The 14407-nt window shown below is 45.9% G+C and overlaps 1 protein-coding gene across 1 annotated transcript; it reads right to left on the bottom strand.

The window, feature by feature from the left end:
- Window positions 1-6443: 6443 nt before the first annotated feature.
- On the bottom strand, window positions 6444-8200 carry LOC119312378 (40S ribosomal protein S2-3-like). The gene is made up of 2 exons (XM_037588107.1): window positions 7508-8200; window positions 6444-6808 (listed from the first exon to the last, which is right to left on the bottom strand). Exons 1-2 carry the CDS (start codon window positions 8183-8185, stop codon window positions 6647-6649), a joined length of 840 nt encoding a protein of 279 aa, XP_037444004.1. The 5' UTR covers window positions 8186-8200; the 3' UTR covers window positions 6444-6646.
- Window positions 8201-14407: the final 6207 nt, after the last annotated feature.

Here is a 14407-nt window from a genome sequence, read left to right as displayed (position 1 = left end):
CCTCGCGCTACCCATTAGACATGGCGTCTGGTGGGGCGCGTCATATTTCGCCTCCTCGCAGGGCTACATTCCAATGGCTCTAACTTTTGCATACGAACTCGAATTGGAATGATTATTATATCAAAATCGATCGTTTCAACGAGACGAAGATAATCCGTGTAGATCATTTTTCCATACGAGGCTGTCTTCAGGGCGTAATGAGCCGAATAGTGTTTTGAATATAAAATTTCAGTATTTCAAACACAACTTCGGCCTTAGAGATGAGATCGGATGGCGATGACCCAAACTTCAAAGATGTTTATATCGACAACACGGAACTTTTTTATGTAGATCACTTCTCCAGTTGAGGACATATTAATTAAGTTCTTGACCGTGCCAAAATCTGGTGTCAACACACAGCATCGATTAACCCTTCACATCCTCTATTTGGCCTCACTCTTCCATGCAGTGGTGTGCCTAATAGAATTTTTGTGGGGTTTTTTTTTCTTTTGCTTCAGTAGTTGTGAGCCCATTCAGAGGTGTTTTCAAAGATCACCTCAGATGGGTTGTATTGTACACGTAGAATTTTTTCTTTAGAAAAGGAGGATGACCCCTGGCCTCTGCATCTGATTGTACACGTAGATGCACTGCTGGCATGGTGGAGAAGGTGAGTTTGAGTCTTCCCTGAAGAAGAATGCAGGCTGTTTCTTTTCTTTTCTCCTCTTTCTCTCTCTTCCTCCTCCTCCCCGTTGAGAGTCCCCTTGGTTTCCCCGGCTCCTCTCTCTTTCTCCTCCGGCGGCGCTGCTGCTTGGAGTGGGGATGAGAGGGGAGCTTGGGCTGCTCCTGTCTATAGTAGTAGTACGTGTAGGTTTGCCGTTTTAGTGGTGTTTGGCCTTGTGCCATGGATTGGCGTCATTTCGTCAGGGAGTTGGTCACCGGAGCTTGCAAGCAGCTTTTGGTGGTCGCCGTTGGAGCCTTCTGCTCTGCCTCCATGGTGGAGGCCTAAGGAAGGAGCTAGATCTGGCGAATCCCCCCACAATAAGCTTGTTGGGGCACTAGATCAAACCTCTATGGTTATTCTCTCGCTTCCTACCGGTTGTCGCGGTGGCGAACGGGATTTAGGGAGAAGATCCCTGGGTAGTTTGCTCCCCCAGTGCCTTGCCTCGTCGGATCCTAGCTTCCGACGAGAGTGGTGTCGTTCCCTGACCGAGAGAAGGGCTTCCAGTGCGAATCTGGAGGTAGACGATGGGGATCCGGAGCACAATCAGCAGTGGATTCAGAGAAGCTACGGCGCCCTCCATGGCTGGCCGGTCTTCTCTAACGATCTGCTGAATCTTCAGGCTAAATGGCGGCCAGTTTTATTCCTCAAGGCCTTGATGCCAACAAGGGAGGCAGTGCTGCTTGAAGTGGAGTCTGTGGTGCAGCCGCAGAGGTCTCGCCGGACCAAGTGGTTTGTCCCCGGCGCCGGCGATGATTGGATCCATTGGAGAGCAGTTTGGACCCGATCGCTTTTTTCCTTTCAGTTTTGGGGTCCTTTTCATAAGTATCAGGGACTTGCCTGTAATTTTCAGTTTCTTTGGAGTCCTGTTTGTAAGATGTGTTGTGCACCACTTTGAATAATGAAGTTCTGGGTCCTTCAGGGCCCTTCACTGTTCAAAAAAAAGGTTGTGCTGGTGACTGAAGCTCCATGTCGTCCCTATTCAACATGACGATGATGGATGGGATGTCATGCATGTCATCGGGGTCTGCTTGGACGCACAGGCACAACAACCCAATGTGGATAAACTTGGAATCTTGAATCTGGGATTGCAGAATGAGGCTCTGCTTCTTAAGCATCTAAACAAATTTTATAACAGATCAGATGTTCCATGGGTACACTTGGTTTGGGACTCTTATTATTTTAAGAGAGTCCCTCATGACACCAAAGTCTATGGTTCTTTTTGGTGGAGAGATATTTGTAAGTTGATGGACAAATTCAGAGTTGTTACCTCTGTCACAGTCAGAAGAGGAGACACGGTACTTTTTTGGTCTGATCACTAGATGATTAACAACTCTTGTGCCCCTCTTCGGGATAGGTTTCCAAGATTGTTTTCTTACTGCTTGCAGAAAAATCTTTCAGACATGGAAATGTTTCAGGCAGGTGATTTGCAACAGAGGTTTTCCTTGCCACTGTCTGAATTGGCCTTTCATGAGCTCAACCAGCTTTCATCAATGCTGGGAGAGATTTCTTTGGATGTTGATGGTAAGGATATCTGGACTTGAAGACATGGAATGAAATTTGAATATTCGGCCAAGAGGTTCTATGACTTTGTCCACCAACCTGTCATGTCCAACCCTATACTCAATTGGATATGGAGGAGTTGTTGCACCATGTCCATAAAAATGTTTGCCTAGCTGGTAATAATGGATAGAGTTAACACCAAAGATATGATTCAGCGTAGACATTGGAAAATCAATGAGGGGCCGGAGTGTGTTCTTTGTTTGACTAGAGTGCTGGAAGACAGAAATCACCTATTCTTCCAATGCAATTTTAGTGTTCGCATTTGAAACTATCTTCAAATCACTTGGCTGAATAGTGATGACATGGTAGAAATTGCCCTTCATGCCAGGAAGGAGTTTGATAAACCTTCCTTTGCTGAGGTGGTCTTTCTAGCTTGGTGGAACATTTGGAAAGTCAGGAATGATAAGGCTTTTAGGCACATTAGGCCCTCTTTTAGGCAATGGAGAAATGGCTTCATACATGATATTACTCTTCTTTCTCCCAGGATTAAGAGAAGATATAAGGAGGCTCTGCTCAAATGGATTGATTTCCTTCCCCCTTGATGCACTTGCAGCTGTAATTTTCTTTTCTTTTCAGGTTTGTTTTAGTGTAGCCTGCCCTGTATAGTTTTCTTCTTTCTTCTTTCCTTTTATTCCTTCCCTTCACTTATGTTCCTCATCTTGAGGAACCTTTTGTACTATTTGTTATTCTTTATCAATAAAATGTTGTGGGGTGTAAGCCCTGCAGTCTTCAAGGTCAAAAAAACCCAATGTGGATACATACATCTTAGAGCAACTCTAGCAGACCCCGCATCCCGCCCCGACCCGTAAAATAACCGCCAAAATGCGGGTCGGGGGGGGAAAAAGCAGCCCGAGCAGACCCCGCATCCCGCCCCGGCCCATACAAAATTTTAGGGGGCACGGCAAAATCCCGACCCCAACCCGGGAAAACGCGGGTTTCCCCCTCGCGGCTGCGGTGCCCTGCATATAAGCGGAAGTGGTTGGCGGGGGGGGCATTTCATCCCGCGCTTTCTCCCACCAACCACCCCTCCTCTCCCCCTCACGCCGCCGCCGGCCGCCGCCCAAGATTCCGGCGACAACAGCCGGCAGGAGCACGCCGGAAGGCCGCCACGCGCACGAGGCCTTCCCTTCCTTCCCACCTTCGTCGGCGGGCCGCCGGATTTGCAGATCTGCGGCACTTCATCGCGGGCCATCGGATTTGGCTTTTCCCGGCCGCCGGTTGCTGCCCCAGGCGATGGAGTGGTCGAGGAGCCTCTCGCTCATCTTAGGCAAGGGCGCATCGCCGCATGCAGGCGCGGGTTCGTCCGCCCACCGCCGCTGAAGGTTTGCGGGCATGGACTCGTCCGGCCGTCCACCAGGCTCGGCGCTCGCGCAACGTCTTTGTGGCCTGCCGATGCCGCTCATAGAGTGCGACGACTGCCCGCGCCAAGTGCTGCGGCTCACTTTGGGCACGCCGAAGCACCCCGGATGGGTGTTCTACAAATGCAAAAAAACGACAGGGTACGTGCACTTGCGGTAACTCGTTCCATAGCTCATTCTTTAGTTCAATTGCGGCAGCTCATTTGGAGCTTGCTCATTCTTTTGTGTAGGACGATGGATGCTCATTTTGGTTTTGGGAAGGCCAATACATTGATTTGTTGATAGAAAGAAACTTAATAGATGTTAGTGCACTCCTTAGTATAATCGAAGGCAATGATGCGGCTGCATGTGCAACTAGAGGGGAAGCAACGTCTACTTCTTTGGAACCAAAGATGAAGAATGAAAAAAGCAAGATCAAGAATCCGCAGATCAACAATGAGTGCATGGAGAAGATATTGCTTTAACTAGTGGGAGCAGTTATGCAAGTTGAAAATCTTCTGAAATGCATATTTGTGGTTCTTGTTTTCTTTGGTTTTGCTATTCTAGCCAAGATTTGGTGATATCTTTTGTATCTAATGTTGTTGCAAAAGCAAAAAAAAGCATTATGCTAGATCAACTTAAGTTGTAAATTTAGGTTTTACGGGCCGGGAGGAGCTGCGCCAATCTAGGTTTTACGGGCCGGGAGAAGCTGCGTCAGATCAGAACCCGCAGAAGCCGACCCGTAAAAAAGTATATTCCGTGAATATACTTTTTTACTGATCCATTATACGGGGTCTGCATCTGTGCCAGCCCGCACCGGCCCGCAAAACGGGTTTTGCGCGAACTGCAAACGAGTTATGCGGGCCGGCAGGATGCGGGGTCTGCTAGAGTTACTCTTAGCGCCTGGATTCGCGGGTGTCCTTCCAGTGATTCATCAATCAATCATCTGCAATGTCGTCCCTTTGGTCCAACAAGTCCATACGTCTGGCAATCATCTGAACCGCGGTTCCTCCTCTTGGTTACAATTTCATTAAGCACCAAGACACCAAAGCTCAAAATGTCGATCTTTGGCGACACGTTTCCGTTTATTGCATACTCTGGCGCCACGCCACGCCATATACCCGCTACAGATGATTGTCAGTTAGGCATAGAAACGAATGTTGATACATTTTCCTATAACTTTGGTCAGAGTAAAGATTCTTTGACTTCGGACAAAAACTTATATGAGGAAGTAGCATCTCCTCCTCCTTTTTTCGCGAATACGCTAGGCGCGCGTACCTTTGCATTGATAGGAGGCGAAAAGAAACAACAGTTGGGCAAACCCGCACACCCTACACAGACAGTTGAGCTGAGCATCTCCTTCTGATGCAGGCAAAACCCCAGTAACCTAACAAGGTTCTTGTGCTGGAGCTGTGCCAATACCAGCACTTCATTGCGTATCTGATCCAGTCCATGCCCAGTACCTCACTGCTATTTCTTTCCCGTCCGGGAGGTTTCCCTGAAGCAGAGGTTATTTTTTCAGTACAAGAACAGAGTGCGGCAAAATAGTTTCTCCAAGCTTGTCTGTTTACCTTGTATACAGTTCCGAAACCGCCTTCTCCAAGCTTATGCTTCTCCGAGAACTAGAAGTGTCAGAAAATGAAATTTCTGTGTTGGGCAATTATCAAGAAAAGCTCGGCAACCACTAATGGATAGCTAAAGAAAGGTAGATTAAAATCGCAAACTAATCAAATTATATCCAAGGACATGGCACCAGCCTGAACTAAACAAAACAGCAAGTCGAATCGGATGAATAATGAGCACGGCACCAGCATGAGCCAAACTAACAAACCAGCATACAAAAGGCCAGTGGCAGCAGTAATCATACGTAATTCATTATCAGGTCGAATTTTGCACAAATACAATGCACCAGAATAAGAAACAAAACAAACAAGGACGCAGAGGAGAACATCAATAACACAAACATCTATAGATAAATAAGACTGCGATTGCCATAATTATGTACTGTAGCATCCATTGACGATAAAAGAGAGTAGCATAGTACTACCACAATCCAAAACTTGACAGCAAACAAAGACATCTTGAAGCAGCACGATTCAAAGTCTTAACTATAATGAAGCAAAGAGCATTAGACAGCTCCCAGCTAGTGAAAACCCTTTACGCCGACATCCTAAGCTTCTATCTTCTCAACCAGCCTGAACTAAACTTCAGTACGTTGTGTAGAAGGACCAAATACGCATACTAGTGACTCAGGCTTTTAATTAGTCGTTGTAGAATCATTGTACTTGCCATGCAAAAAGAAAAAAAAACATTGTACTTGTACCAACGCCGCCTCCTCGACCAAGAAGGAAATAGAATATCAATAACACTATTGGGCTATGGTTGCTTCTCTAGAAGAATATCAATAACACGGGTGAAATACTAATCTTTCTGGGCAATCATGTACTCCAACTTGAATCAGGATGTAAACAAGCCTTGTTTTGGCAAATTTGCAGGTCAGTTCAGTTGAATTATGAGCACTAGTTGCCATTCACTTATGCTGGGATTCAGTTCTGGGCAACAATTGCATTCACTTTAGTAAAATTTCAGTTCTGGGCAACATTTGGCATCATGTTTAGTTCAGAAGTATGCAGATGCAGCAGCCCAACGATGGTGTGGCACAGCCAACCACCACCATGTAGATTTACTAGTGTTGGGCTTCAGAAAAGCTCGGCTACCTCCTGATTAGAATCACAAACTAATCAAATCATATCCAGCAAGTTGAATAGGATGAAGAAAATATCACATATAAAGGCAAGGCTGCTGAAATCACACCAGCCAAACTACCACATTCCAAACAAAGCAGGAGGCAAATGGATACGATCAACACAAAGCACAGACCAAAAATGTTGCCGATAACAGAGAGTAGCATTGCACCATAATCCAAAACTTGACAGCAAACAGAGACTTCCACAAGTAGCACAATTCAAAGACACCTGGTTCTCGACTATAATAAAGGGAAGTGCAACAGACAGCTCCCAGCTAGTAAAAACCCTTTTATGGCAACATCCTAAGCTTCTACCTTCTCGGCTGGTGCATCAAGCATCAGGGCCTTGGTCGGCTTCGCCAAGATGTCGGTGAACTCCTGGTACGGCGCCTTGGTGAAGGTTGTCTCCCTCCAGAAGTCAGGGGTGAGGAATCCATAGGTCTTCATCAGGCAGTCGAAGGTTGCCTGGAAACAAAAGAATGGTGAGCTTCAGGTTTGCAACAATTCAATGTTAAATAGAACACCTTCAACCTGATAGAATCATCACCACAATGCATAAATAAACAGAGAAGAGAATAGGTGCTGAACAAGAAATGACTAAAATGGTTGTGATACATCACTCTACAAGAATAGTCCCTCAACCAGAAATGTCTAAATGGTTATAATACATGAACTCGAAATGTATTAGGACACAAGCCAGGATTCAGCAACTCAAAAATGTATTATATGTACAGACTGAAAACATGATAAGCTTCTAATACAAAATGAACTGAGCTGTTTAAAAAGGATGCAATACATTTTCAATCAATCAATTGAAGACAAACCTGAAGTATAAAGCACAAATTTAAGTTTGATGAACAACCTTACGTAGTACAGTAGAACTACAATTTCCAGGCCAACTGAATCTACACTTATCAATACGAATCAGAATCAAGTGTAAACTAGCTACGCCTCTTCCAACATTATGCAGGCTTACATCTCATAAAAATAATATTTTACACGCTGCCAAAGGCATCACTTCCGAAACAGAAGTTTAGATAGAACACACTTGCAGTAAACATTCCAACACATGCACACAAGGGAATGAACATTATGTACTGACAGTAAAGTTGCAGTATGACGGGAACATGGCAGAGTATGGACAAAGGAAGGGGAAGTTTATACCTTGACGAAGTTGCCAAGGGTCTTGGTGGATCCACGCGAGGAAGTGAAGACATCATCAATCCCGGCGAACTGCAGGACCTTCTTGGGGACGCGGGCGGCGACGATTCCGGAACCCCTGGGGGCGGGCACCATGCGCACGGTGACGGAGCCGCACTTGCCGGTGACCTTGCAGGGCACGGTGTGGGGCAGGCCGATCTTGTTCCCCCAGTAGCCCCTCCTGACGGGCACGATGGAGAGCTTGGCGAGGATGATGGCGCCACGGATGGCCGTGGCCACCTCCTTGGCGCACTTGACGCCGAGGCCGACGTGGCCGTTGCTGTCGCCGACGACGACGAAGGCCTTGAAGCGGGTGCGTTGTCCGGCGCGGGTCTGCTTCTGGACCGGGGTGATCTTCATCACCTCGTCCTTGAGCCCCGGGCAGAGCGTCTCCACGATCTGGTGCTCCTTGACGGGGAGCGAGTGGAGGTAGATCTCCTCCATCTTGGTGAAGCGGCCCTCCTTGACGAGGCGGCCGAGCTTGGTGACGGGCACCCACTTCTCCTCCTCCTGGCGGGGGCCGCGGCGGCCGCCGCGGCGCCCGCCACGGTCCCCGCGCCCGCCGCGCCCGAAGCCGCGTCCGAAGCCGCCGCGGTCGCCGCCGCGCTCGCCGACGCCACGCTCGCCGCCGCGGTCCGCCATGGCTGGGTGGGGGTGGGGGGCAGTGAGCTCGGATGGGGGGATGAGGGTTTGGAGCTGGAGGCTGTGGCGGCGGCTAAGGGGTGGGAGAGCTGGGCGAGATGGGGTGATTTATATGGAGGGAGAGGTGCAGCTAGGTCACGCTGCAGGTGGACATGGGCCCTCGCGTTGGGCTCGGCCCACTTCTTCCTTTCCTCTAGTTCGAGAGTAATGAACTTGTTCAGGAACCACATAACACATTCTATTCTTTTCTTTTTTTTTGAGGTAAATGTTGTCGCTTTATTTAATCAAAAGCATTCAGAATATCATCCGAGAGTACATCTAGAACATAGTCTGGGGTGTCATCCACCCACACCTTACATAAATCCTCACCTACGCCAACTTTAGCTAGTTTGTGCGCGACAACATTAGCCGAACGACGAATCCACGAAACTTTAGACTCAGAAAAAGAAGCAAGCAGGGTCTTGATCTCCTGTATCCACCTCCAGCATTTGCACGATCCTTGTGTGGGTTTTGCAGCCTTTGGACGACACCAAGAGAATCGAGCTCAACTTGGACCCTACTTGCATTGATCTCCCTCGCCACTTCCAGTCCCCTCTTGCATGCCAGTATTTCCAGTGCTTCCAGTTCTATAATGCCATGATAAACATGACATAATCCTGCACGAAACGCGCCACCATGGTCTCGGATGACAGCTCCCGCTCCTCCCCTGTCACCTCCTCTATGCACAGCTCCGTCGGAGTTGGTCTTGAGCCAGCCCTCCTCAGGTGGTCTCCACTTCTCCTTGACCAGCGCGGGTGTCGGTCGCCTCTCCTTCGCGTGAATTGTCGTCCACTCATTCATATATGACACAACAGTGTCCATTATGTCATGTGGAGTAGCAATCGCCCTTCCATCCCTCGCATCGTTTCTAGCCAGCCAAAGACCATACGTAGCTTGAACCATAGCAGCTCGCTCTTCATCTCCAGCATCGGCAAACCACCCGAGTAGCCAGCTAGCTAAAGCACCCTGGGAGTCAATCTGACAAGGTGGGATCGCCACCAAAACTCCCTTTTCCGAGTGAAGTAGCTGCCAGAACAGCGCAGAATGTTGGCATGCCCAGAAACGGTACAGCACCGTCTCTTATCGACCACACACAACACAAAAAACACCGGGTTTGATGCGACGTCGGTGAAGTTCAGCTCCTCCTGCAAGCCCATTTCTAATCATCCTCCACATATGGATCTTGGCCTTGGCTGGCGCATTTGTGTCCCACAATGCCATATAACCCCTGTGCTGCGCCACCGTGCTCGAAGGACCCGGCTGTCCGGCCCCCGATCTGCTCATGGACATTCGCAAGTGATACGCAAACTTGACAGTAAACTCACTATTCTTTGTAAAATTCCACGCATGAAAGTCATCAGTTCCAGGGCCACCCACCGCTATTTGCCTGATATTGTGTGCATCCTCGACCGAGAACATTGCATGCAGCTTGTTCAAGTCCCAGCCCCGTCCATCATGTTCCAGCAGGTCCGCCACCTTTGTAATACCTTGGATGTATAGCTGACCCAGTGGTCGCATATTCCCCGTCCTTGGGATCCAATTGGCGTGGTGGATCTGCACCGAGCTGCCATCTCCTATGCACCAAACAAGCCCCTCATTAAGTAAGTCCCGTCAATGGAGAATGCTTCTGAAGGTGAATGACGCGTAGGGGGTGCTGTTGTAGATAATATTGAACCCTCCTCAAAATAACGAGCTTTAAGCATCCTTGCACAAAGAGACGTTGGCACTTGTAGGATCCTCCATGCTTGTTTAGCCAGCAAAGCTTGGTTGAAGGCCTCAGGGTCACGAAACCCCATGCCACCATCTCGTTTGGCTGCACACATTTTTTTCTAAGATATCCAATATACCTTGCATTCACCATTCGTTGCCGCCCACCAGAATTTAGAGGAGATCGAAGTCAGGTTCCGGCACGTCTTCTTCGCGAGCTGAAAACAACTCATGGTGAAAGTGGGTACAACTTGTAACCCAGATTTGATCAATACTTCTCTCGCAGCTTTTGATAGTCCTTGTCCCTTCCATCCGCTAGCTTTGCCTTTCGAGCTTTCTGTCACATATCAGAAAGTACCCTCCTTAGACTTCCCAACCAGTGTTGGTAGTCCAAGATATCGCTCACTAAGAGCTTCTGAATGAACTCCCAATATGTTCTTTATTTCCTCCTTTCCATCCTCCTGAAAACCTTTCCCAAAGAAGATAGAAGATTTTTGCAAGTTAACTCGTTGGCCCGATGCCTCTTCATATCTCCTCAGAATTTCCCTCAAAGTCACCATATTATCATGTGACCCTTCTAAGAACACAATACTGTCATCCGCAAAGAGAAGGTGGGTAACATGGGGGCCAGTGCACCCAAACTTCACCCCCTTCACCTTCCCCTCCTCTTGAGCCTTTTTTAGCATCGCGAAAAATCCTTCCACACAAAACAGAAAGATATAGGGAGATAGAGGATCACCCTGTCGGAGCCCCCGGGAAGGGGAAAAACCTCGTGAGAGTTCACCATTAAGCTTCACCGAAAAAGTAGCCGACGAGACACACCGCATTATCATGGCAATCCATCCTTGTGCAAAACCAAAACGCTCCATCATCTGTTTCAGGAAGGCCCATTCGACTATGTCGTACGCCTTCATCATATCAAGTTTAACTGCACAAAAAGGTTTCTTCCGCTTCCGTTTGCAGATGGCATGCACGCATTCATACGCCACAATCACATTATCAGTAATCAAACGCCCCGGGACGAAGGCACTTTGCTCCTCAGAGATAAGCACCGGTAGTATGCCCTTAAGTCGGTTAGCCAGAACCTTCGTCGCGATTTTATAGAGAACATTATAGAGGCTGATTGGTCGGAATTGCGAGAGTAACTCCGGTGAGCTGCATTTCGGAATCATGACGATAACTATATCGTTGAAAGCACTCGGGGCAGCGACTCCACTCAAAAATTCCTTTACTACCCTACAAACGTCGTGTCTAACTAGCGACCAGTGTCGTTGGTAAAAAAGGGTCGGTAAACCATCCGGCCCCGGAGCTTTCGTGGGTCCCATCTGGAAGAGTGCAGACTCAATCTCCTCATCCGTGATAGGCTCAAGCAGTAACTTGTTCATATCCTCCGTGACCAAGCTGTCAATGTTCTGTAACAATTCATCCGCCCCCTGGGTGCCTTCCGAAGCAAACTGATGCTCATAGAATAGAGCGGCCATGTTGCGCATCTCTTCGTCGACCCTGCACAATGAGCCATCCTCCCGCTTCAGCGCTTTGACTGTATTTTTTCTTTTCCTATGAGAGGTTCTATTCTAGGTGCTCCTCCGATGCAGGATCTGGGCGGGGCCACTGAGTTCAGGATACTCTGTGCGATGTCCCTGCTTTGGATAGTCTACCCAATCATGAAAGCAATTCTCATATGGATGTAGATGGCGGTGGAAGAAAATGGTTGTGATGAACATTCATTGTCGGAATATAAAGAGCAAAGGGACCTAAAAGCCCAATAACATCATGGGAACAGCTTCCTTGTGTACCGTCTTCTTCTCGTATGGCAGAAGAAAATCGGAGTGAGGCTCGTGATAGTGCACAATCATTAAGTGATGATTGGAACAAGGCAAGACAAAAAATGCCAGTTTAAAACTGCATCCAAACTTTCAAGGTCATTCATGTTTGTTGGTCTTCAAAATGTTTGAACTTTGGAGTGAATAGTCTCAGTACAAAATCGAGAGTGTTTTCCTCGTGCAGGTAGTATTCAGCGTATCTGATTCCATGAACATGAAGAAAATGAACATTTGCCCAGCATCTAGTAGTAAGCTTAGCCCACAACATGTATGCATTTTGCCCTGTTGCTGGACTATTCCTTCTTGTTCATTCACTTCGAATATTTCAGAGACCCTTGCAGTACGCAGTAGTCTAGGGCTCCTTTGATTCAAAGGAATTCCATAGGATTTTTGGAGGATTAGAATCCTTAGGAATTTTTCCTACATTGGTCGTTTGATTCATAGGATTGAATCCTATAGGGATTTTTCCTATGGAAGGGCCTCTTTGATTCGTAGGATTTTGAAAACGTAGGAATAAGAAAAGTGTAGGGTTGGAGTGGCATGCCCATCTGAATCCTATAGAATTAGCAACGATTGTTTGATGCCATGGGAAAACAAAGGAATTGTAAAAAGAGGTTGGAGTGGATGTTAAATTTCCTATGAAATGTAGTACAATAGATTCCATAGGAAAAATTCCTATGGGATCCAATCCTATGAATCAAAGGACCAACTTAGGAAAAAATCCTAAGGATTTAAATCCTCCAGAAATCCTATAAAATTCCTTTGAATCAAAGAAGCCCTTCATTGGAAATCTAGAATCCACTCCAACCTCTTTGTTCACTTTCTTTGTTTTTCCTGTGACATCAAACACTCTGTGCTAATCCTATGGGATTCAAGTGGGCATGCCACTTCAATCCTTTATTTTTCCTATTCCCGCATTTTGAGAATCTTCCGAATCAAAGAGGGCCTTATTCTATTTTGATGTGCTTTGCTAATTGCTCCTACTGAAAGGAGTGCATTATTCTACTCGAATTATTCACTTTGTTGGTTCTGTTCAAAAGTAGTTACAAACTTAGGTATAGTTCACTAACTCTCAAACTTAAAAAAATAGCTAGGAGTTAATTGTGCGTTTTGGTACCGCCTTGCACTTTTCTGGCCAAAGCGCACACTTCAGCGCAGGTATGCGCATATTAAGCGATAGACGTTTTGCTATCACCTAGAGCCTAGGCGTGCTTAAGCTACTGCCTAGGCGCGCCTTTTTTGACTATGCTAACTCTTCAAGTGAATAAATTCGCTTACACTGTTTCGATGAAAAATCTAGCGCACTATGGAAACCATTCTTTAGTCCTATAGATTCTTTCATCACGATCTCATACTCAACTTGTTTGTCTTGATCTTGATTATTCCTTCAATTTTAGCTGAGCAAATATATTATTGTGATCTGTAGGATCAAACCTTGGCTCCACATTCACTCTCAAGAGTTTTGAGGTAGCATTATCTTCTCTAATAAACACAAGGTGGCTTGAAAAAGTAATCTAGGATTAGTTCTGACAACTATTCCTTCAAACACCGTTTGATTGTTCCAAACATATTCATTTCTATTCGCAAATCTAGAAGTTGCAGTCCTAAGTGAGTTCCTCCCCTAACAAGTTTTGGCAGAGTTTGTGTACGGTTACTAATTGATCTTAAAAATACAGAGGATTCAATTATATATCCGTTCTCTGTATCTCTTTTGTGAACTTCCTTTTTCTGCGAGTTGATTTATTCTTATTATGTGTTTAATTATATATTGTTCAACCTAATGATCTAGCATTTGAAATATCTTGTGGAAATGTTCTATGGAGCGTGAGTTTATTGTATCTTATACATTCTTCTTGTTTTGTTTTAATGAAGTTTTATATGTTAGGAGATTTGATGGAGAAGATTCGTGTGGCTAGTACATATAAGAGGTTGTCTGTTGTTGTGGTATGCTATCATTAATTAGTTGTCATATTGTTTGTCGCTATTAGGAAAATTATTTTCAATTATCTGATGTGTTCGTTTTCAAAACACAGAGGATTCAAGATTCCAGACTAGCTGAGGTAAAATTGCTCCATGGAAAGCTTTCATATGAAATGGCAACACTGCAAATAAATCGTGTCAAACTTGATAAACTACGAGTAGGAATTTCTCTATCTTCCTTCCAGCTTTTTTGATGGGACAATTCCATTTCTGCCCCTATCTAGAACTCACTACTCAAATTTGCCCCTATTTTCAATGTGTGCTCAAATTTGCCCCTCTACCGTTAGTTGCCCTTATAGAAATGCCCTTCTGCATCGTTACCATCTGGTCAAACAGCTTTGACCATCTCAAAAAAATAGCAAAAAAATAAAAAAAATCTAAAATTTTGAGGGATCAAAGATACTTAGGTGTGCAAGGTGTGTGCACAATTTTGTGCTATTTAGACATACCAGGAGCTCGTGGCAAAGGAAAACAATAAATCTATACATCTTTGAATAGTAAATTCAGAAGAAGAAAAAAAGTAAGAAAATTCAAAAACATATGAAATTGTTTGGCATCCAACATGCTCGGGTGCACAAGGTGTGTGCAAAATTTTGTTATCAAATGACATGCGAGGACCTCTAGCAAAAAAACAAAAATAGTGTATTTTTTAAAGTTTTTTTAGACAAATTTT

This window comes from Triticum dicoccoides, chromosome 5B (genome assembly GCF_002162155.2).
Source record: "Triticum dicoccoides isolate Atlit2015 ecotype Zavitan chromosome 5B, WEW_v2.0, whole genome shotgun sequence".
Taxonomy (NCBI): Eukaryota; Viridiplantae; Streptophyta; class Magnoliopsida; order Poales; family Poaceae; genus Triticum; species Triticum dicoccoides.
The sequence above is the reverse complement of the archived record's forward strand: the minus strand, read 5'-3'. Positions and strand labels throughout refer to the sequence as shown.

What these genes read in the sequence shown, in the direction of transcription:
- LOC119312378 (XM_037588107.1), bottom strand. Translation starts at nt 8,185, where the DNA reads ATGGCGGACCGCGGCGGCGAGCGTGGCGTCGGCGAGCGCGGCGGCGAC. An exon ending in CCCTTGGCAACTTCGTCAAG is followed by an intron (nt 6,809 to 7,507) that starts GTATAAACTTCC and finishes TTTTGTTTCCAG; the next exon opens with GCAACCTTCGACTGCCTGAT.